The sequence below is a fragment of the Trachurus trachurus genome (genome assembly GCF_905171665.1).
Source record: "Trachurus trachurus genome assembly, chromosome: 6".
Taxonomy (NCBI): domain Eukaryota; kingdom Metazoa; phylum Chordata; class Actinopteri; order Carangiformes; family Carangidae; genus Trachurus; species Trachurus trachurus.
This window is the reverse complement of record NC_139897.1, coordinates 22,662,912-22,685,560: the sequence shown is the minus strand read 5'-3', so window position 1 is coordinate 22,685,560 and position 22,649 is coordinate 22,662,912. Positions and strand designations below refer to the sequence as shown.

The 22,649-nt window shown below is 41.3% G+C and overlaps 1 protein-coding gene across 1 annotated transcript; it reads right to left on the bottom strand.

The window, feature by feature from the left end:
- Window positions 1-1,051: 1,051 nt before the first annotated feature.
- Window positions 1,052-18,186, bottom strand: csnk2a2b (casein kinase 2, alpha prime polypeptide b). Its single transcript, XM_083974127.1, has 12 exons — window positions 17,805-18,186; window positions 17,138-17,249; window positions 14,473-14,574; window positions 11,148-11,198; window positions 10,505-10,564; window positions 9,760-9,843; window positions 8,258-8,368; window positions 7,959-8,060; window positions 6,395-6,495; window positions 4,244-4,392; window positions 2,242-2,325; window positions 1,052-1,591 (listed from the first exon to the last, which is right to left on the bottom strand). The coding sequence occupies exons 1-11, from the start codon at window positions 17,906-17,908 to the stop codon at window positions 2,249-2,251; spliced, it is 1,053 nt and encodes a 350-aa protein (XP_083830253.1). The 5' UTR covers window positions 17,909-18,186; the 3' UTR covers window positions 1,052-1,591; window positions 2,242-2,248.
- Between the last annotated feature and the right edge of the window lie 4,463 nt (window positions 18,187-22,649).

Genomic DNA, 22,649 nt, shown 5'->3' with positions numbered 1-22,649 from the left:
TGGGATTTCTTGGTTTCCCTCATCAAACTCATCAAATACACAATCCAACAACTCCAAAACGCTCTGGTGGACAAGTTGTGACCTGCACATTCACCACGCTATGAGATAATAACAGAACGTTATGAGATGAGTTGTTTTTGAGGCAAATGCAGAGACTGCTTGCCGTAAAACTGCCCCCGACGGGAACGCGCATCAGTGGTTTTGCATGAATTTACCTCTAAAACAACTCCGTCTCATAACGTTCTGTTATTATCTCATAGCCTGGTGAATGTGCAGGTCACAACTTGTCCACCAGAGCGTTTTGGAGTTGTTGGATTGTGTATTTGATGAGTTTGATGAGGGAAACCAAGAAATCCCATGAGCCTCCGTAGCGTAACTCTGAGCAGCTCGGGGCTCTGCTCCGCCGTTCTAAAAACAGCTTGCACAAACAATTAAAGGTAACGAACCTACTGCTATGACTATGGGCCAATTTGCAAAAAAGGGGGAACTATCCCTTTAACAGTTTATGTCAGGATATTAATACTTCTCCGCCATCTTGTCGTTACACTTGGCCACTTGCTTTTAATAATTTAGAAATAATCTTCATTAGAGATTTTTACTGGCCCATGTCGACACGTCTTTTCACATTAATGAAAAAAACAACAAGAGATTCTCACCTTTCAAAACCTCTCACACTCCTGCAACAATGAAAATATAAATTCCTGTTCCTGCATTTCAAATATTTGTGGCATTAGACAAAAAATAAAAGCACTAGGCCCTTTGTATTTCCTATTGTGATATAATAAAAAATAAACAATAAATTCACTCCATTCAGAGGCAAAGTTCATCTAAATAAAAATCATTTATTTTCATTAATATTATTATTATCATCATCATTCTATCTAGAGAGAGTCCACCATGCCACTTTCAGAACTGGAGTAGTGCTAAGACGTCTGTCTGTCTGTTGGGGTACATGATGGAGGGAGGAGGAGGAGGAGGAGGAGGAGGAGTAAGGGTGGAGGAGGGTCCAGACAGACGGATGGATGAGCCGGGGGTTTGGGAGGGAGGGAGGGAGGGAGGGGTTTGGGGGGCTTGTACAGGCTCACACTCCTGATCATTCTCCATGCTGATGCAAACAAAATGGGGATGATATAAAGGAGGGATGGAGGAGGAGGAGGAGGAGGAGGAGGAGATTGAATTGTCTTTAAAAGTAGTTTGTCCTTGTTGACCTACATGAGACTGAGCTGGGAGGACAGGAGACCATTTGAGGGGACGACTGGAGGGTCGGGGGGTTCGGGGGAGCAGCTTCAAGCTCATTGGTCAGGCTGCTGGACAGGGAACCAGGACAAGCCAATCACAGACTGATACAGAAGAGGAGGGTGTGTGTGTATACGTGTCTGCATGTGTGTGTGTGTGTGTGTGTAAGAGTCGTCGTAGTGTGCTTGCATTGATGTTCATGTTCCTGTTTGTGTTTGTGTGTATCCGTATGCATATATCTGTGAGTGTGTAACTGGTCAGAGTTACTTTGATCCATTGTCACTGTACACTTGTCAAAGTTACTGTCACAACCGGGTACAAAGTTGAGGTAACAAACATCCTTCTTCTTCCACCTCTGTGAAAAAAAAACAGAGAGAGAGAGAGATCAAATTAAATCAATTCAATCTTTTTTGAGATTTGTTTTTTAAAAAGACAAAATTTTCTGTCTTTGTCCTTTTTCGTTGATCCACTTCAGTTTCTAAATGCAGGACAAACATCACTTTTCCCTCTGATCTACTGGAGGAACGGACCAGACGATCATCCTCTTATCATCCTCTCCATGAGACTTTTTAATGCAGCTTGTGTGTCGTCTTTTCATAGCTTTTTATCAAGATCATTTTAATTGCTCTGATAACTTTGTGTTGCCTTTATATTAATCATCACTGTACTAATATATAATAAATATGTTTTCAATAACCAATCAAAACGTAATCATGTTTTTGTGAATATCTCTCTTAAACGTGCAATAAAATTTATAGAATGAAATGACATTAGAAAAAACATATAGTCATTTCTTATTCCGTCTTTGTTTGAACTGATTTTTTTTTTTAAAGAACATAGGGAGCTCATGTAGGGACATTGTTTGTTTTAGGGTTTTATACTGATACTGATCTCCTATGATGGATTAACAGTGCAACACAACATGAGTACGAGTTTTTACCTTCCACCACATTGATCGATCGATACAAAAAACAAAACACAACACCGTAATTTTCAAGTGTGTACCTGTGTTTCATCGTGCTGTAGTGTTGCCACTGGAAACCATGTTGTTGTCAGAGTTTGACAGAGACTGCTCCTTTACTACTGGGTCTGCAGAAGGAGGGAGGAGCAACTTATTAAAACCACATTTTTAATGTTTTTACATTTTTCTGGTGTTTACTTTAAAGTGTCAGTGTCCACAATACAAGGATATATTATTGGTCTTAAGAGCTAAAAAAAAACATCTAACTGACATTTTACAGCTTTGCTCTGGAGCTCTAATAACGGCAGGTCGGTGTCAGCGAATCAGAAGAGAGGAGGATCTTGGAGTCTCTTCTGTGGCCCGATAAAAATATGGCAGTGAAGAAAAAACCCAACAAATCCTGCAAGGTATAGTGGGTATAGTCTACTTGCCAGCCCATAGGGCCCCATTGTGAATCCGGAAATGTTGAGTACCCCAAAGTTTTATGTTAGAAATATATAGTATGGGTCCCCAGTATTCAGAAACTGCCGGATGCTAACTTATATATATTGGGCAATTAGCATAACGTACATAATTAGCATAAATTAGCATATTTTGCCTATTGAGAGTGAGGAGTTGTCGTCACAGCTCAGAGCCCTAATACATCCATGTCAGAGCCCCGCCCCCCTTCTCCGCCATGATGGAAGGATTCCGGTGGCAAAAGCCTTACTAGTCTATGGGCAAAACAAAATCGTCTACTCCGTAATTTACTGTTTTACAATGCCGGAAATCACCGCTGTGTTAAAAACTGCTCCAGTGATTTACTTTCTCCTTATTCTTTCTTGTAATTTGTTCATCTGTTGGCGCAAAAAAGAGCTAGAATTTAGTCCGTCTCTGTGCTGTTCTGATGTGTTGCCCCTGGCAACCGATAGCGTCTCCTTCCATCATGGCCGACTGGCTGCTCAAATCGGCACGTGACTCCTCACTCTCAATATGGGCAATATTTCAACAAAATTGACTTGGCTGATCTGGGCAATATTGGAGTGGTTTTAGGGGTTATTGATGATGCTGAATCCATTTCTGACATTTTCAAAATTCAAAATGGCTGTCTAAACCGGAAGTGACCAGATTTTAACTACCAGTGGGCTGATTTTGATGGATTTCAAATGGTCACTTCCGGTTTAGACAGCCATTTTGAATTTTGAAAATGTCAGAAATGGATTCAGCATCATCAATAACCCCTAAAACCACTCCAATATTGCCCGGATCAGCCAAGTCAATTTTGTTGAAATATTGCCCATATAGGCAATTATGATAATGTATGCTAATTATGTCAATTATGCTAATTGTCCAATATATATAAGTTAGCATCCGGCAGTTTCTGAATACTGGGGACCCATACTATATATTTCTAACATAAAACTTTGGGGTACTCAACATTTCCGGGTACTCATTGTTGGCAAGTAGACTAGTATTGAGAAGGAGGAGATTGCCTTGCACAGCACAGATCAGAACCTCACAATGGTGCCGGTGGTGTCAGGAATAAAGTCCAAAAAAAGGGAAGGAGTTCCACCGCACACAAAGGGGTCGTATAAACACTTATTTATTTATTTAAAAAGTCAAGCAGCAACGCGTTTCACCCGTGTGGGCTTCATCAGGCTTGATGGGTAGGGATGGGTATTGTTTAGGTTTTATCCGATACCGGTGCTTAAAGAACGGAAAACACACAAACTTTGTCCAAAAACGGTGCCTTTTTATTTTTTCAGGCATTCTGTGACGTGCAAGTTGAACAGAATATTGATTTAGAATATAAATAAAACTAGACTAAGAAATAAATTAACCAATGTAAAATAAAATTCACAACAAACTGTCATAATTAAGGATGGTGCCTGCTGTATTTTGACACACAAAGTCACACAAGTCCTGACGACCTGTTTTAAGGCTCAGTTTCTGGATACAGGCTGGACCGAGCACTTTGACACTTTCACAGTGTTGATGATAGTCTATTCTTAGAGTTGCTTTATAATTAAAAATGTGGATGAGGTTGTGTGTGCGTACTGTACTTACAAAAGTAGGGGTGCTCCATGGCCTCCGTGGCCGTCAGTCTCTGTTGGTGGTCGTAGCGTAGCAGCTTGTCCAGCAGGTCCAGAGCTTCAGGACTCACCAGGTGCTGGTTCTCTGTCTGCACAAACTGTTCCCAGCGCTTCCTGCTCTGCCTGCAGGGACACACAGCGCACACTGACACAGTCTGATGCTACAGCAGCAGCGGCTACAGTCTGACAGACATGTTATTATAATAATCCTCTGTCCCATTCATGCTTTGGAGAAGTCTTTTTGACAGTTGAACCTTATTTTGTACATTTAACCAGTTTGTTTCTATGTTTATTCCTCTCTCACCCCCAGAAATCTGATTTAAAGATGTGCAGTCTGTGGCTCTAACTTATCTATGAAATAATCTCTTACATGCTGCTTAGAAACGATGACAAACTTAATCATAGCACAATGCAAACATGCTGTCCAACACTCATCAACTCAAAGTCTCTAGTTTTCTCACTGGGCACTTTTTGGGAAAAGAAATCCTTAGTGGGGTCTGAAAAAGTCAAATAGAGCTCTGGTAGCTGATGCCACGGTGTGATTAATAACTTTCCAGGACAACTCAAGCTTTTTTTCAGGACATTTGACTTTTCCCCATTTTCCATGTGTTTTCCATGACTGGAAAATTGGTCAATCATTTTCCAGGTTTTCCAGAACAAGTAGGAACCCTGTGCAGCAACAACAAGGGGGCATCTACGGGGGCTGGTTTTGACCTCCTGCACTGTTTTGTTGTTTCACTTTTGATTAGAAATAAACACTTGAACTCTCTTTGGTCCCTCAGTGCAGAGGACACAGGTCAGGTTTAGGATTTGAGTGGCACAAAGGAGCAATATGTTAATGAGTGGGTCCATGTTTTCTTTTCTAATGTATGTGTGAGTGCATGTGTGTTCAGATGCTGCTTCTTGATTAAAGAACAACATGGTGACTGATGTAAACAAAACAGGGATCAAAATGTTTTTATAAAAAAGTGGCTTTGCTGTGTTTTCTGAGCAGGTAAAAGTCTCATCATCACGTTTGTTTCACGGCTTCAACTTCTCACAGTTTGTTTTTGGTGAGAAACGCTGACTGTTGGGAGAAAACTCTGCAGGGCGTCTGCAAGTAGCAGCAGAAAGAGTCAGAGTCACCTCCAAATGTTGCCCTGGACAGATTACGTAAGAGCAGCTGCAATCAGAGGCTGCGGTGGAAAAGGTGAACTCATTATTTGTAGTGCAGTTTCAACCCAGCACATTTCATAACAGGAGGCAGGACGACATGTTTGTTACACAACTAATAAGGACGAGTAAAGGCCGAGCTTCTGCACAGGGGTGTGTCGCATACTAAATGTTCCCTTTTCGCCTTCCTCTTGGTATTTTCTTCTATTTCTTGATTATTATAATTTTTTTTTACCGTGGCTGGCAAACAACGCCGTGGTGAATTACTGCCACTAACAGGAACCGAATGCGAGTCAGGAAAGCAAACGTATGAAATACCAAACCAACATGGACAGAAGTTGATGCATAAATGTAGCGTGAATGTGAATCAACCTGAATCAACTGACTCTGTGCCACCGAAACTGGTCTGGAGCAGGTTTTCTTCAGCTAACCCTGAGTTTCTCCTTTTTATCTGAAGCCTTAGTTTTAGCAGTAGGTTCGTTACCTTTAATTGTCGGTGCAAGCTGTTTTTAGAACGGTGGAGCAGAGCTGCGAGCTGCTCAGAGCTACGCTATGGGATTTATTTGTTTCCCTCATCAAACACACAATCCAACAACTCCAAAACGCTCTGGTGGACAAGTTGTGACCTGCACATCCACCACGCTATGAGATAATAACAGAACGTTACGAGACAGAGTTGTTTTAGAGGGAAATGCAGAGACTGCTTGCTGAAAAACTGCCCCCGACGGGAACGGGCATCAGCGGTTTTGCATGAATTTGCCTCGAAAACAACTCCGTCTCGTAACGTTCTGTTATTATCTCATAGCGTGGTGGATGTGCAGGTCACAACTTGTCCACCAGAGCGTTTTGGAGTTGTTGGATTGTGTGTTTGATGAGTTTGATGAGGGAAACCAAGAAATCCCATGAGCCTCCGTAGCGTAGCTCTGAGGTAACATGCATCTATATCTGATGGGAGGACTCAGAGTGGACTTACTGTCCCAGCAGGTCTTTGAAGCGCGGGTCCAGTTCAATGTGGTATTTACGCAGGTACCCGAACAGCTCGTCTGTCCCCAGCACCTTGGCGATTCGCACCAGCTGCAAAAACCAAAACACAAACCAACAGCTGTGACCTCACTTTGAACAATACAAACACATCATCTCTGTCGTTGGCTTCACTTGTTGCCATTTCTTCTTCGCTCGTTTTAATAGAAGAGGATCCGTGTGTTTAAACTGATCCCTCTGGTCAGACTTGAACACCTCACACTGGCTTGTCACCGTGGGAACCGAAGCGCCCTCTTCCTGTTGTCTCCGTTCACACTGGAGGGCGACACACTACAGGCAACATCTGATAAAGGCCCAGGTCACAAAGCCTGCTCGTCTCCATTACATGTTTAGGACATTTAGACATTTAGATACAAAGCCCTGTGTGTGTAAGTGTGTGTGAAAACAAATCTGACTTTTTAAATTCATCATTATCATCGTTTTTGTAGTTACAATTTTAAATCCTTCTTTAAAACCCCCTTTTTTTTGATTGCGCTAATTCTTTGTGCTTTGTTTTCCTTTTATCCCTCAAACGTACTTTACACTCTGCCAGACAACAGAGGAAGGTGAGGATAAAAAAATATGATTAAATATGCTCTGTATGTTTTAAGAATTGTCACTGATGGTCAGACGTATTTTTTCCGTAAAATATAGTATCCAGGAAAATAAATCGGGACTCGAATGTGGAATAAAATTAATTAACTTTTGCAATGGTTTTAGGATGAGTCCTGCCCAGTGTTGCTATAATGCATGAAACTTCACAAATACAACAACAACAAAATCTATTTAAATTTAATGTTTTCAGAAGAAAGTATACTTTTTATAGAAACACTTAAATCCACTCTGATAAAATATATTTTGTGGTTACACCATTTGACATTCTCAGGGTAGTCTTACTTTTGTTTAAAAAAAAAAAAAAAAGTTCAAATGTCATTTCAAATAACAGAAAATCAACATGAATACAAAATGTACATTTATACAAATCTGATGCATGCTTTTAAAACAATTATTTATTTATTTAAATTTATTTAAAACAAGTATTTATTTTTCACTGACCGGTTTATATGTTGCCTAAAACAAAAACAATGATGATCAAAATTTGCTCTTGCAATCTCCCATACCGTTGAGGAATTGCTCATTTTCAGGCAAAACAAATCTGATAAATATGTTTGTTGTTTAAACATTTATATAGGTACGTATATAGAAAAGATAAACCTTTTGACTCCGTCTGCAGAAAACGGACATCATTAAACTCTGGACTACGTGGATCCAATATGTAAGGCTAGAAATAAGATTTAGGTTATTATGACTATGTAATGCGTAATTCTTTTAAAACATTTTTTGATTTCACATAGTTTATTATATCCTCCTCCATTCATGCTCAGTTTCTACTGTTTATATGTTCACACTTGACCTCTTGCAACACACAAAGTGCTTCAACTCTGAATCAAAACGCAGCAGACCTTCAGGTTACGTGTGTGTGTGTGTGTGTGTGTGTGTGTGTGTGTGTGTTTTACCTGGTCGTAGTTGTCTTGTCCGTGGAAGAATGGCTCTTTCTGAAAGATCATACTCGCCAGCATACAGCCCAGGCTCCACATGTCTAGACTGTAGTCATACATCTGAAACACAGAGTCATCAAACAGCACTGACGACGATGACGACAGACACACACCATCCACCTGTCATTTCCTCACATCAGCAGAAAGGTTGGGTGCTCTTGAATTGTGGAAATGTGAAGCAAAATCAGTTTAAATGTGGTCTATATATATCTAGAAATGTATATATTTATGTTTGTGTGTGTGTGTGTATGTGTTACCTGGTAGTCCACCAGCAGTTCGGGGCCCTTGAAGTATCGCGAGGCCACTCTGACGTTGTACTCCTGCGACGGGTGGTAAAACTCAGCCAGGCCCCAGTCTATTAGACGTAGCTGTGGAGAAACACAGAGACGAGTCTGCTTCAGCTTTTTACAACACAAAGCAACACAACACAACACAACACAACACAGAGTGAGTTTGTAACTGAACAGCTGAGACCGAACATCTTCTCTGGTTCATCATCTGGGGTGTTTACGTCGGCCTGCTGCCCCCTGCTGGACAAGGCCGGGAGTTTTCTTCTTGAATGAATTATGATGCTGAGTAACAGGTGGTGAAGCAACAACATCACTGCTTTATTATTTTGTTCCTCTCCTCCTAATCCTCACATTTTAACTATGGATTCATCGCCGTTTCCTTAATTACATCCACATTTCCACAGAGAGAAACTGTGATCCAACAATGTTGTGACACAGAAACAAGTAAACTAAATGCAGCTCCTGCAATTTGTTTTCTGTAAATGATCAGAGTGTATCAGAACAAGATGAAAAATTTGAGGCTAAAATTTTCAGAGTAAATGGACACTGTATATTTTAATGTGCACCATCTTTCACTAGCTTATGAATTTCCCGATGGGGATCAATAAAATCTACTTCATCTTACACATCATAAATCAATTCATTATTATACAGTGGGAAAAATAAGTATTTGATCCCCTGCTGTGTTTTGCCCTTATTTCACCTGATCAAATTAATTTATAACCTTTATATGATGATATAATTTCTGGATGTTTTGTTGATATCCTGTCTTTCTCTGTTAAAATAAACCATATAGACTGCCCATTTCTTTGTGGGGGGAGAAAACTTACACAATCAGCAGGGGATCAAATACTTATTTCCCCCACTGTATATCTATATTATTTATACTATATGTTAATGTTGATATAGTATATTACATAAATAGTATATTCTATATAGTATGTAAATGCTGTGTTATGCTGTGTTAAATCACTTGGCACAATGACTCCAGCTATCAAATATAGTGGAGGAAAAATCTACCAAATAAACCACAACTCATTCATAAAACTGTGAATACAGAGCTGCAGTCTCACACACTTAGCTCTTCTAGATTTTGTGAAATCATTAGAAATAACAAAAGGAGTCCACATTGGTTTGATTTATTATAACTGTTTAAGTACAGATTCAGTTCAAAGCAACATTCATGTTTATTTAGACTTAAATTTCATCCTCTCCTGACGTACCAGTGTGGTACCAGTGCTAATGCATCAGCAGCTACCAGTGTAGCTCCAATTTCACAATAGGAGGAGAAAATAAGGAATAAGAAGAAAAAAAAAACCAGGGGGTGTGATGAAAGGACGGAGGGAGCCAGAGAGAAAATAAACAGTGAGAGAGGAACAGACGGGCTGAAATAGCAGAGTGAGAGATAATATTCAGAGTGTGTGTGGGTGTGTGCAGAGAGAAAATAGACTATATAGGGCACCACCTACCTTTCTCAACTGGTGGTCGATCATCACATTGTGGGGTTTGACGTCACGGTGCATGATTCCCATACTGTGACAGTAGTCCAGAGCCTGACACACACACACACACACACACACACACACACACACACACACACACACATATAGATACATACATGTTATGTCAGAGAAGACAAAAACACACGTACAGTATATTCACACACATCCTTTGAATTCCTGGGAAGCCAAGAAAACAAACTGTCTGCTCCTCACACAATAACACACTCACCGTCCCAGTAACACTTCATAATGACTACACACTTTTATTGAGAACAGATGTTTTACAAAGTACTTCACTAACAAGTAAGTAACCTGAATTAATCATGTATTGCAGCATTAATAAATGTTTAAAAACATCTATTAACACATTTGCTTAACCTTAACCTACAGTACATCATGTATTAAGTGGTCTGGAAAAGCTTCAACATAATAATAATTTATACTTTACTTGATTCATAAAAGCTGAATCCATCCTTTATAAAAGAAAATAAATAAATACAATCATTAAATACATTATAGATATGTTTATTAAGAGTTGTACTGTTTAGAAATTACATACAAATTAGTATCAATATAGAAGAATGCTATATAAATGATGAATTAAATCAAAATGTAGTTATTATGAAGTGTTACAACAATTTCTGCCATTTTTCAACTTCTGCTTATAAATTTAACAAAAAAAACAAACCAAAAAAATAAAAACGAGCCTCACCTTCAGTAGTTCATACATATAGAAACGGATATCGTAGTCTGTCAACTTCTGGTACAACTCCTGCAGGATGGAAACACAAAATCTATGTGAGGATTCGAAGAAAACTGTGGCGGAGTAAAATAACTTCACTGTAACATGACACACAGATGCAGTAAACAGCACTTTCTTCATGGCCTCAAATTTTACAATTAAACTGCAAACTAATTTGGGTTAAATTCAATTTTTGCATTGGTTGATCCACTATGAAAAAATAATGTTCAGTCCCATGTCTATACTGTAGGCGAGATCCTAACATACAACACTGTATGACTGAAGTGTGTCATTATTCATTAAAGGCTATTGTGCAGCTATTTTTATCTATGTTTTCCAGCAGAGCTGCACTGAGGGCATTTTGAATACTAAAAGTCATGTATTGTTTAACAGTAAAACGTTGAGCCTCCAGTACATACTGTGTTTGTCACAGTTGGAGGGATCACTGCAAAAAAAAAAGTGTCTTTATCTATATGTGCATGAGGAACATTAATTAGTGATAAGAATGTTTTTTATGTGTCTGCCCCAAAAACTCAAATTTAAGACAAGCCCTTTTGAAAAGCAGAGAGTTGGCGTCAAAGAGCAGAAGCAGAGAGGAGGTGATGATCTATACCTTGAAGTCTGTGTTGTTGATGCATTCAAAGACGAGCGCCGGAGTTCTGGACTGCGCAGAGAAAACAGAGAGTCAGAGAGAGTCAAGACAGAAGACGACGATCATCAACAGCAACATGACGGCTCGTTATTACTTCAGTCAGCTGATTGATCACAGATATGACAGCTCCACTGTGTGATCTTTGCAGGGAATAGAAAAAAAACCACCTGCGCGCAGCCACTGTTGCTTCATTTAAACCAACAAGTCCCAAAAACTGATTATTATTAATATTACAATTACAATTTGCAGGAAGTTTGATCCCGAACAAAAAGATCCTGTTAGCCTGACAAACCAGACTATATCATTAAAGCAGAAGTAAGCGATCCGGTCGTTTTGGCTAACTTCTTGACAGCCGATGGAGTTAGCAGCCCCTGCCCTCGTCCCTACGTCACCACATTCACGCGCATCCCTTGGCTGCACACACAGAGAGGACCGCCCCTTTATGCCGTTCTCTCTCCTCATTGGATAAAGATTGTAGGATACAAGGAAAGTTTTCTCCTCGGCTTACAGCAGAGCAGAGTGACTGACAGACCCGTTTGTCAGACCAAACACTATATAAGTGATTGCTGTCGGAAGATATAACAATTTAAGACTTATATTAACACAAATATTCTGCTTACTTCTGCTTTAAAATGTATAGTCTGGCAACGACCGGTAGACCTCGGCTCAATCCAGGGGGCGGGACGAAGGCTGTCTTTCAAACTGCCTCTGCACGCAATAGGGTAGCGCTACGACCAATCAGAGCAAAGAGCAGGATGACGTAGATTAAACTTTTCCCATATCCCGTCGGCAAAACACCAAATACATCCTTCTTCGAAATGAATGACTTCAGTGCAGTTTCTTGCTCAACTTTTAAAGAAAATGACAAGTTTAATTCTTTCAAAGTTGATGCCAACGCTGATTCCTTTGCCAAAGCCATCTTGTCACGTTTTTCACCGTCGCAAGTATGTCGCCATCGCGTTAAAGCAGAAGTAATATAAGTCTAATAGTGTTAATATAAGTCTTAAATAGTTATATCTTCCGACAGCAATCACTTATATAGAGTGTTTGGTCTGAAACACGGGTCTGTCAGTCCCTCTGCTCTGCTGTAAGCCGAGGAGAAAACTTCCCTTGTATCCTACAACCTTTATCCAATGAGGAGACAGAACGGCATAAAGGGGCGGTCCTCTCTGTGTGTGCAGCCAAGGGATGCGTGTGAATGTGGTGACGTAGGGACGAGGGCGGGGACTGCTAACTCCATCGGCTGACAAGAAGTTAGCCAAAACGACCGGATCGCTTACTTCTGCTTTAAACCCGCCCAACGACTCTCTAAACAGATAGAGCGCTGTGATTGGTAAACACAAACGCTGTTCGAGACTCAAAAAGTTCCTATGGCTCGTTTCTAGACCCACCTACAGAGCAAATATATTTGCTGCCGCTAGGGTGCGTCTAGATTTCTAGGCTAAGATCCTGCAGGTTTCTGAAAAGACCTCCTGGTAAAAGTCCACGTGCTGCCACGGCCTAAAAATACTCTTCCTTCCTGGTGTGTTGATGTTCTCCAGCTCAGGAAAAAAAAAAAAAAAAAGCTGTGAAAGGAGTTATTCACAGTCTGGTTTCTGGTGTCGTCTCAATTCTCCAGATAATTGATCAGATTTATCGACTTTGCTTCACAACAGGAAAATCCAGGAATTAACCACAGCCCCCAATCTTGTAAAAGCAAAAATAATCACAACAAGGAAATTAAAAAAAAAATCCCATTTGTTCCTCAGACATGCAGCTTTCACCCATCATCATCACATCACATCCAGCCCATAATCAAAACAAATCATCACCTCCCAACAGTGATTGGATCATCAGCGAAACCACGATTGTTTAAAAAGCCCATTACACTATTTACAGGTTCTTACTTTCACTCTATTTTCCATGAGGCGGCCGTTTGATCATCGCACGCTGCAAGAAGAGTCCTTTTTTTTTTTTGGGTGGATGAGAGTAAATGGAAGAAAAAAGAAAGAATTGATTCTCTCATAATAAACTAATAAAATGCTTTTATGGACAAAATAAAGATTCCTTCTGTTGTTTTGGCCTCAGGTGTAAAAAACATTGAACATTTAATGCAAGAACAAACAGCAGGACTGTTTGGTGACACACTAATCTAGTACACTGGACTCTATTGAATAATTCACTGTTTCTAAAGTCTTTGGTCGCTTGGTTTGTTTATCTCAGACTCGTAGCAGTTTCAGACTTTCAGACCCCATCACATCGGATGGGCATAGTCCAATTCCTGGTATGAACAGGACGGAGGAGCGATTACAGTATGAACTTCTTCTTATTCGTTGCTGTGAGCTGATGCTGCAGCTCTGGAGTTATTGCACAGTTACACTACAGAGTGATTTCTCTCTGTGAGCAGGTTTCAGGCGACTGCACTAATCTAGAGCCGGAGGAGGATAGAGGAGTAGTACGCTTAAAGAGAGAAAAAAAAAAAAAAAACTACTGTGCAAATGTTTTATGGGGAAGAAAATTCACTTAGTTTTGGTCGGAGATGCTGAATCTAAACAGAAATGTGTTTGTTTACATGAGCTCTCCCAGTTGTGAAGGAGCATTTGAAGCAAATCCTGTCACCAGCGACTGTTTGAGCTTATGTGGCACTTTCTGCATCGACTGCACGACTTTTTTTTTTTTGTTCCTCAATCGTGCACTCTTTATTATACAAGGAATAGTTCAACATTTAGGCAAATTGGCCCATTGCCATAATCCCTATAGTCATAGCAGTAGGTTTGTTACCTTACATTGTTGGTGCAAGCTATTTTTAGAATGCCAAAACACTCTCATGGACAAGTTGTGACCTGCACATTCACCACGCTATGAGATAATAACAGACCGTTACGAGACAGAGTTGATTTAGAGGTAAATGCTTGCCGAAAAACTGCCCTCGAAGGGAAAAGAGTATCAGAGGTTTTGCAGGAATTTGCCTCAAAAACAACTCCGTCTCGTAACGTTCTGTTATTATCTCATAGCGTGGTGAATGTGCAGGTCACAACTTGTCCACCAGAGCGTTTTGGAGTTGTTGGATTGTGTATTTGATGAGTTTGATGAGGGAAACCAAGAAATCCCATTAGCCTCCGTAGCGTAGCTCTGAGCAGCTCGCGGCTCTGCTCCGCCGTTCTAAAAAATAGCTTGCACCGACGAATAAAGGTAACAAACCTACTGCTGTGACTACAGGGATTATGGCAATAGGCCAATTTGCCAAATTGTTGAACTATCCCTTTTAAAAAAACAATGGCTGAGGAGTCTGCGGAGAGGAGCCTACCACTGGGTCTTTGACTGTGTCCACCAGTCGGATGATGTTGGTCCCTCCTCGCAGGTTCTCCAGGATCTTGATCTCGCGCTTGATCTTCTTCTTCTTGACCGGCTGGTTCAACAGGTGAAGACAAAAAACAAGACAAAAAGACGAGAGATTAAAACATGGACAAGTCAAGTCAAGTCAAGTCAAGTCTGAGGCATGAAAACAAACAAACAAACCAAAGAAAATGGCACTGAAATGTAAAAAAAAAAAATGCAGAGAGGTTTTCCCCTGAGCTGTTTCTGACTCCTCCATCTTGAACCTGCTGATTCTGCTTCTGCGTTCCTCAGCATCGGGGCCGTCAATCTCACTTCAGAGAGACGTTTAGCGCATGCAGCCAAGACGAGGTTGATGCTTACATTCAAATGAGTGGCAGAGAAATCCCCCCTCACCCCCCCCCAACCCCCACCCTCCTCCACGACAACATGAGACCAGCTCCGAACAATATCCATCTTCTCTTCGAACATTAAGTGGCTCTAATCTCCGCCGCCACAGCTGAGCAGATGCTGGTGCAGCAGGAAGTCATGAGGAGCCCTGTAATTTGTTAGGGGGCATTTTAGCCTCTGCTCCAGACTGTGGCAGAGCAACAATGGGCTAATTGTGCTTAATTTATTGATTTCTCTGCATAATTTACAACAAGGGTTATTAAAAACCCCTGAATAACACTTGCTGCCCTGGCTGCTCGACATGAAGGACGATAAACGACTTAATCAACAGTAAACAGATCAATACATATATATGAATGCATCTGAACTAAATGAATAAATAATGCTAACCAGGCCCTTATTATGTTGCAGCTATAGCCAACGTCACTGGTGTGTGTGTGTGTGTGTGTGTTATATTAAGAAACAGCAAAGTACCAATCAGCCAATCAATCACCAATCCTGCCTCAGTGTGACTTGTGCCGCCCACCTCGTTAGCATTCTCACACACACAACAATAAACAAATGTTTTAACGACAATAGTACTTTTTTAAAACACGCTTTTAAAATAAAAATTTGGAAATACACAAATGTATTAATGATTAAATAAGATTTGAACAGATGACTTTTGTGTATTTACTCATTGTTTACCATTATTTATTCATTTAATCATTTTTATATTCATTTTACCTTTAATTTATGTGTTTATTCATTAAAATATTCATAAAATGATGTAATATGTATGTATTTAATAACACATCTATTCACTTTTTGTCACATCTGTTCTCCTTTGCATCCTCATTCATATAATGTTTGAACCATAAGGAGAGATCAAAGATGGGAGCACAGCTGGCATCAAGTTGTTTTTTTGTTTTTTTTTTCCCACTGGGAATCCAACAGCAGGTGTTTCTTCATTCAATTATTATTGTTATGGATGAATCTATGTATTATCTGCAGCAGCAACAAGAAGTCGACCAATAGAAAATAAATCAGAAGCTATGATTGTAATCACTTAATCCACCAGGTCACGGTCCGAGCAGAAATGTCAAACATTTGATAGTAAAATAGTTTAAACAAGATTAAAATTGTGCTTTAAGTTGACATTCAGCTCCACCAAACTAGCGTAAATAAAGAAAGATTACATTTAAACCTAATTTTAAACTCAGAATAAAGACAGGTTTAACTTTTACTGAGTTACTGCGCTTTGCGATGGGTTTGACCGAAATCAAGTTCCTCAAAGAAAACTGACAGACAGACTCGTCCCTGTGGAGTTTAATGGTAAAGACGATTTTACCAAGTTACTGGTTCACAAAGGAAACGACTGGTTTGGAGCTGAACATGACGGCACTGTCCGTTCCTATATCTCCCATAATAGGGCCATACTAGTCTAATCAACATATAGTTTTTTCTCAAACCATATTCATATAATTTTAATTCTGATATGCACACTCACAGTCACTATTGGGTAAAGTCAGTCTAAATAAATAAACGTGGCTTTACTAAACTAACTGCAACTGAGCTTGACCTGGTTTTACTGAACTCCGATTAGAGCTGAATTTAGGTTAAATTAAACCTTCGTAGGGCGACACATCCTTAATCTGTTATTTCAGGGTATATACAGGAATCTTGAAGTTAATTTTAAAACCTTTTTAAGACTTTTTCAAGACCTTCTCAATATGTTTTAACACCTCACCACCACTTCAAGCTGCAACCATTTACATCAGTGACACTTTTAACGTAAATAACAGTTTTAGTTTGTGATTAAGACTGTAGACCACTATGATAGAACAGAATTCAAAATAGGCTGGGATAATAAATCAAAGGCAAATTTGATCATTTTACAAAATTTATGAACGCACCCACAATAGCCTAGTTTTCTATGTACCGGTTCATCTTTGTTTTTTAATAAAACTAATAAATTCACACACTTTCACAATGTTTTTTAGGACTCTAGCTAATTCAGCTGATTCAGAAGAAATACCTTCAAAATTTAAGACCTTATAAAGTCGTGAAAAGACTTTTTAATACTTTTTAAGGGTCTTAATTTTCCCAAAATTGATTTATCACCTTTTAATACTTTTCAAGACCCCGCGGATACCCTGTATTTCACAAATCGATGCAGCTTCACTGAGAAGAAGCAGAAAGTCTGGAGACAAACTCAGGTTGGGTTGGGTTGGGTGGATTAGGGGGTCCGGCTGGCGGCTGCTCACCTTCAAGATCTTAACGACCACCTTCTCATTGTTGGTGATGTTGATGGCCTCGAACACTTCGCTGTACTTCCCTCTGCCCAGCTTACGGACCAGCTGGTAGTCCTCCTGGTTGCTATAGGGACAGACAGAGAAACAGAGGCAGAGCAATGATGAGTGGCTGTGTGAGAAAAGAGAGAGAGAGAGAGAGAGAAATATTTTCAGCATCGAGGTGCTATCAGGTCGGTGTTGCTGAGTGTCCTTGTTACTGAGATGAAGCTGAGCTTTGGGGGGAGTGAAGTGTTGTTTTCTTTTGCCTCAGAGTTATTCAAGTTAAGAGAGTGAAGTGAACATCAGGATAGAGATGAAGGAGATGAAGAGGAGGAAGGAAGAGTGTGCACAACAGCTGGAGAGAGAGAGAGGTGACTGAATGTACCTTATTATTATGATGATTATTATAATAGTGACATTTATGTATTATAATAATAGCAGACCAGCCATCTACCACACATGGACACACACAAAGGTTATTTATTGTAATTATTATTATTATTATTGTTATTATTATTATTATTATTATTATTATTATTATTATTATGATATCAGCTGTGATCAGGAGCCACAAGCACGTGATGAGAGGAGCAGCAGATCAAAAAATACTGCAGGAAAACACACAAATTTATGTCCTCACTTCCAGTTGGGCACGTGGGCCTCGTAGTCCCAGTACTCCCGGCTCTTCAGGGTGTTCACGTCTGCGTACACACGGGACTTGCTACCAGCCACCGGACCCGGCATGGCGAGACCCGTGTGTGGTGGAGCTGGAGGCTGGGATGCTGCGAGGCTGGGTGGGATGCTGGGAGTGGGGAGGAGGGGGGGGATAGATCCGTAACTGGATTTTGCAGATTGTGTGGGTGTGAAGTGAAGTGAAGTGGAGTGGCAGTGGGAACCGGCCGAGCTATAGCTTCCCCCTCTGCGGCCACCAGGACTTGTGCAGAACCAGAGATGATGAGGATGGTGATGATGGAGGAGGAGAGAGAACCGGGTTTTCCCACCGGGGATCGCCGCAGCCAGTGCCCGCCGAGCAGCGCTCCTCCTCGGTCAGATTGTCAGCAGCAGCAGCAGCGGTAGTCCGGAGGTGGAGGTGATAGTGCAGCTGAGGTTAACTACACTACACACGGGGATGGTGGGGAGGAGGAGGAGGAGGAGGAGGAGGCATCGAGGCGTTGAGGTAGAGAAGAAGCGGACCCCTGAAAAAGGCCACAGAGGATGAGGATGAAGAGGAAGAGGAGGAGGAGGAGGAGGAAGAAAACGGGGGTCGGTGGTGATCTATTAAAATATCACGGGTGGAAACTCCGAGGATACTCCCTCCCTTCTTCTGCGGGCCCTAAAAAAAAGAAAAAAAAGGGTGGGCTTCCTGCGCTATAGGCGGCGGACGGTCAGGGTGGAGGAGGAGGTGGTGGGGGGCTGGGGTTGCCCTCGGTGGTCCGGTAGTGTTAGCAGCAGCTATCAGTCAGCTGTTGATGTGACGGATCGGTAGCTCAGAGAGAGAGAGGAGGAGGGGGAGACAGCAGGAGGAGGAGGGGGAGTAGTAGCAGCAGCACGGATCGATGTTGTTAGTTAGCTCACGTTAGCCGCCGATGCTACCTCCAGTCGCTCGCTCGGCGCCGTCGTGCTCCACCACCGGAGCCCGCGTCATGTGCGACCGGCGGCGGCGCGACGGGAGAGCAGCGCCGCGGTGGAGGAGGTGGAGGAGGAGGAGGAGGGGGGAGTGTGGCACGGCACGGCACGGCCCGGTTCGGCAGGGAGGAGGAGGAGGAGGAGGACTAGGGGGGCGGTTACCACCACCACCAGACGCCGACCGACGGACGAAGGGGCAGTGGGTATCGGGGGCTGGCTGGCTGGCTGGCTGGGTGGGGAGGGGGGTTACTTGTTCCTCTTCTTGTTGTTGTTCTGCAGCCGCCTGCAGCCAGGACCTCCCCGGCGGTCGGAGCGCAGCCTGGGAAGCGACCGGACTGGAGGCGGTCGGATGGTTGCGGTGGTTGAAGAGCAGCGAGAGAGCCGAGCCGCCGCCCGGATGTGAAAGCCGCGCTCTGCCGGGGTGAAGAGGAGGAGGAAGGAGGAGGAGGAGGAGGAGGAGGAGGACTGGGTGGGTGGGTGGGGAGGGGGGTTCAGCTGAGCGGTCGAGGAGACAGCGCCCCCTGGTGGTCGGCATGGGTGCTACTCATAATAGATCCATGGTGCTACGAGATAACACCAAAGACGGTTTATCTTTGATAACACAACCTAAAATCTAGCTGTATCCACCTTTTTCCGAACGTCAAAAACGTAAGCCGGTGTTGCTCTTCCTTTGGAATTTTATGTTTACGTTTTCATGGTTTCGGTAGTCGCGGTAAATGCATGGTTTTTTTCCCCCCCCAATCAGGGCCGGCCCTAGGCTTTTGGTGGCCCTAAACAAGATTTTTGTTTGTGGCCCACTCTAAACACAAACACCAAATCACTGGTTAAAACTGAATACAGACGTGTTTATCCCCTCTGAGGTTTGAGGCCATTTTCTCGAATTTAACATATTAAGATCTGCAAGTATCTTTTTAAGATACTTGCAGATGTAACAATACTCAAGTGTTTTATGTCTAAATATTAGAACCTCCGCTGTAAGCACACTGAGGCCAAGAACACTGTATAAAGAAATAATTTAGGCCAAATGCTGGAAATTTGAGGTCTGCTTTTTGAAAAATTTCAAATCCCTTGTGAAAACACACCTTCAGTCATGAGAATGAACTGTTTTGGCGCTTGAAATAGGATATGAATACAGTAATAGATAAGTGTAAAAAACAAGTCTAAAATGAAATTTTGTAAAATTGCTTTTGAGCACAAATGTTGTCATTCTGCCATTCTGTTTTCACCAAATGTCTCAAATGTGAGATAAAAGAAGCTGAATATTGACTTCAAATTACATATAAAGCTCATAGCGTGCACGTGCAGACCTCAGGATGTTTAAATGACTTGAATGAACCCCGGTACCTTTCTGATCATGTGGCCCCCCACCTAACGGCTGTGGCCCTAAACAACTGCATAGAGTGTTTATGCCAGGGGCCGGCCCTGCCCCCAATGAAAATCTGTAAATCGCATGGATCATCCTTCTTTTTACAGTCTATGGGATCATCACACCAGCTTTTAACAATATATATCACACACAAATTGACATCCACGTTAAAAGCCAGAGTTAATATCTATGGTTGTGGCTGCTCTTAGGAACATTTCTGGGAAAGATCAGCTAGAGCAAACATGTCATCACTTTCCTAACAACTTCAGGCACAAAAAAACAAAAATTATTAATCCATGCAGGACTCCATTGTCTCTGATGTTCTTCATATTTTGCCTTTGGCCTCAAACTGAACTAAATGAAGTGTGTCAGACCTCACAGTGTGAGCTCAGCTGTTCTTCGCTGGTAAATAAGAACTAAATGCAACATAAACTATGAATGCTCTTATAAAACTTGCATATTTTTCTATTTGCATGTTGCAGTACGAGATCCAGTCTTGCATTAAAAGCAAATCTATATCGTTATTCTAACACCCAAATTATGTTATGACACCATTTAATAGTAACATTTTATCATTTGTGAAGTCCTCAATTGTTTCCTGCAGGGATTGGTGTTTGTATTTCTATAATGACACGAATAAACTATAATGTCATAAGAGAAATAACTTCTCATAAGTCATACGTTTTATAAATGAAAAAAGAAACATTTTATTTGTTAGTGCTGTGTGTAATTGAATGCTACATACATACAGATAATCTTAGCATGAATGTACACATACTGTACGCCGCCACAAAGTTTTTTTTCCTTTTTAAACTTTTTTTTTCTCAACATCATTCACATAAACTACAGTACAATTTGAAAAAAGCTATAGGAGGGAACAGTGCTGTAAGGAGGGGAAGGGGAAGGGAGGAAGAGAGCGAGAAGGCGAGGGAAGGGAGGGAGGGAAGGAGGGCACCAGTTCCCAGAGACTGAACACAGGAACTAACACAGCAAGCATGCAGAGAGCAAGAGACACCAGGGTCTGATGGGTTTATTCACTGGAACTGAAAAGAGGGGAGGGGAGAGAGGGAGGGAGGGAGGGAGGATGGCCGGTGGGTGAACTGGTGCCTAAACTGACTTTTTCCCACTGAAACCAGCAGTTTAAGATGCAGAGGGCGTTTTATTTGTGCTTATACAGGAGGTCTTCCTCTACCGGTCCGACTGCTTTGCTGGGTATGAAGATGGACTTTTATTTCCGTTTTTATTCCTAGACCAATAATAGATCGAGAGATGTGACTCGTTTTAAGTGCAGCTCTCCTTTACACTTCCTGATTGGTCCGTTACTTTCACTACGAGTCTAATTTATAGAGACGCAGGACGAAAATGCACGTCCAGATGAGTCGACCTCACCGGAGCTGCTGGGCATGAATTACTCTTTGGCTTTTTAAAACAAAACGTTCACTTGTATTGTTTCTATCATGATACATGTTAAGTCTACTGTCAGCACTAAACAGTGTGTGAGGTCGTTGTCCTGCAGCTGGAGTGTCTGGTTTTTATTTTTACATAATATATATATATCACGCACATCTGATGATGTGCCAGCACCAATTAACAAGTCAAAGTCCTTAAGCACTTGTAGTTCTTGGCAAATACGAACAGTGTTTGTGTTGTACTTTTCACCTCTTACACCTCCACAGAAATATTTGTCTTCACCTGTGATTTATGGCCTCAGATAAAACTCTAAAACTATATTTTGAAATCTGAATTTTAAAATAACAAAACAATGATAGAGCCATCTTTATCTCAAACGTGCCCCAAGGCCCTGGTCTCTCCCTCCAAAGTTTATAGATCATATCAAGTCAAAGAATATTAATAAAAATATATATGTAACAAATGCAAAACTTTGAAAAACATACAGTACTTTTTTTTTTATACTTTCAGTCCAAGTTCTCAAAGCCTTATAATGCCAGATTCATAAAATAAAATAAAAATAAAAACACCATGGTTGATGGGACCAATCATTTGACCTTGTGTGATGATGAAGGACAGACACAGAGAGCAGAAGAGGAAGAAGAGGAGGCAAGAGAGAGAGAGGTACCAGAGAGGCTCCACCGTAAGGCTAAAGAATTAAAGAAATGATAATTAAACAAAAAAACTGTAATTTCTGTTTCCTTGGCCTCCTCTGATGTGTTAAATACTTTTCAATACTGCACTCAAACCATGAATCAACGGTGACACGAGGAAGGCGGGAAGAGGAGGAAACGGCTCCTCAGGCAGACAGAGAAAGGAACAATGGCGGCAACGGCTGACACGTAAAAAAAGAAAAGAAAAGAAAGAAAACCAAAAACAACTGCTGTTCCAGGCTTCGTAAGAATCTCATAGCATTCAGAACAAAAAAATAGGAATGCGTCATTCACTCCGGTATAAACCCACCCTGACAGACACAAAACGCCAAGCTCAACGCAACTTGTAACAGGAATAAACAGTATTAATATTTCTTTCAAAACCATGGAA

Coding starts and splice junctions, on each gene's coding strand:
- csnk2a2b (XM_083974127.1), bottom strand. CDS start 17,908: ATGCCGGGTCCGGTGGCTGGTAGCAAGTCCCGTGTGTACGCAGACGTG. Junction 11,199..14,472: donor ACACAGTCAAAGACCCAGTG/GTAGGCTCCTCT, acceptor TTCTCTGCGCAG/TCCAGAACTCCGGCGCTCGT. Junction 9,844..10,504: donor ATATGTATGAACTACTGAAG/GTGAGGCTCGTT, acceptor TGTGTGTGTCAG/GCTCTGGACTACTGTCACAG.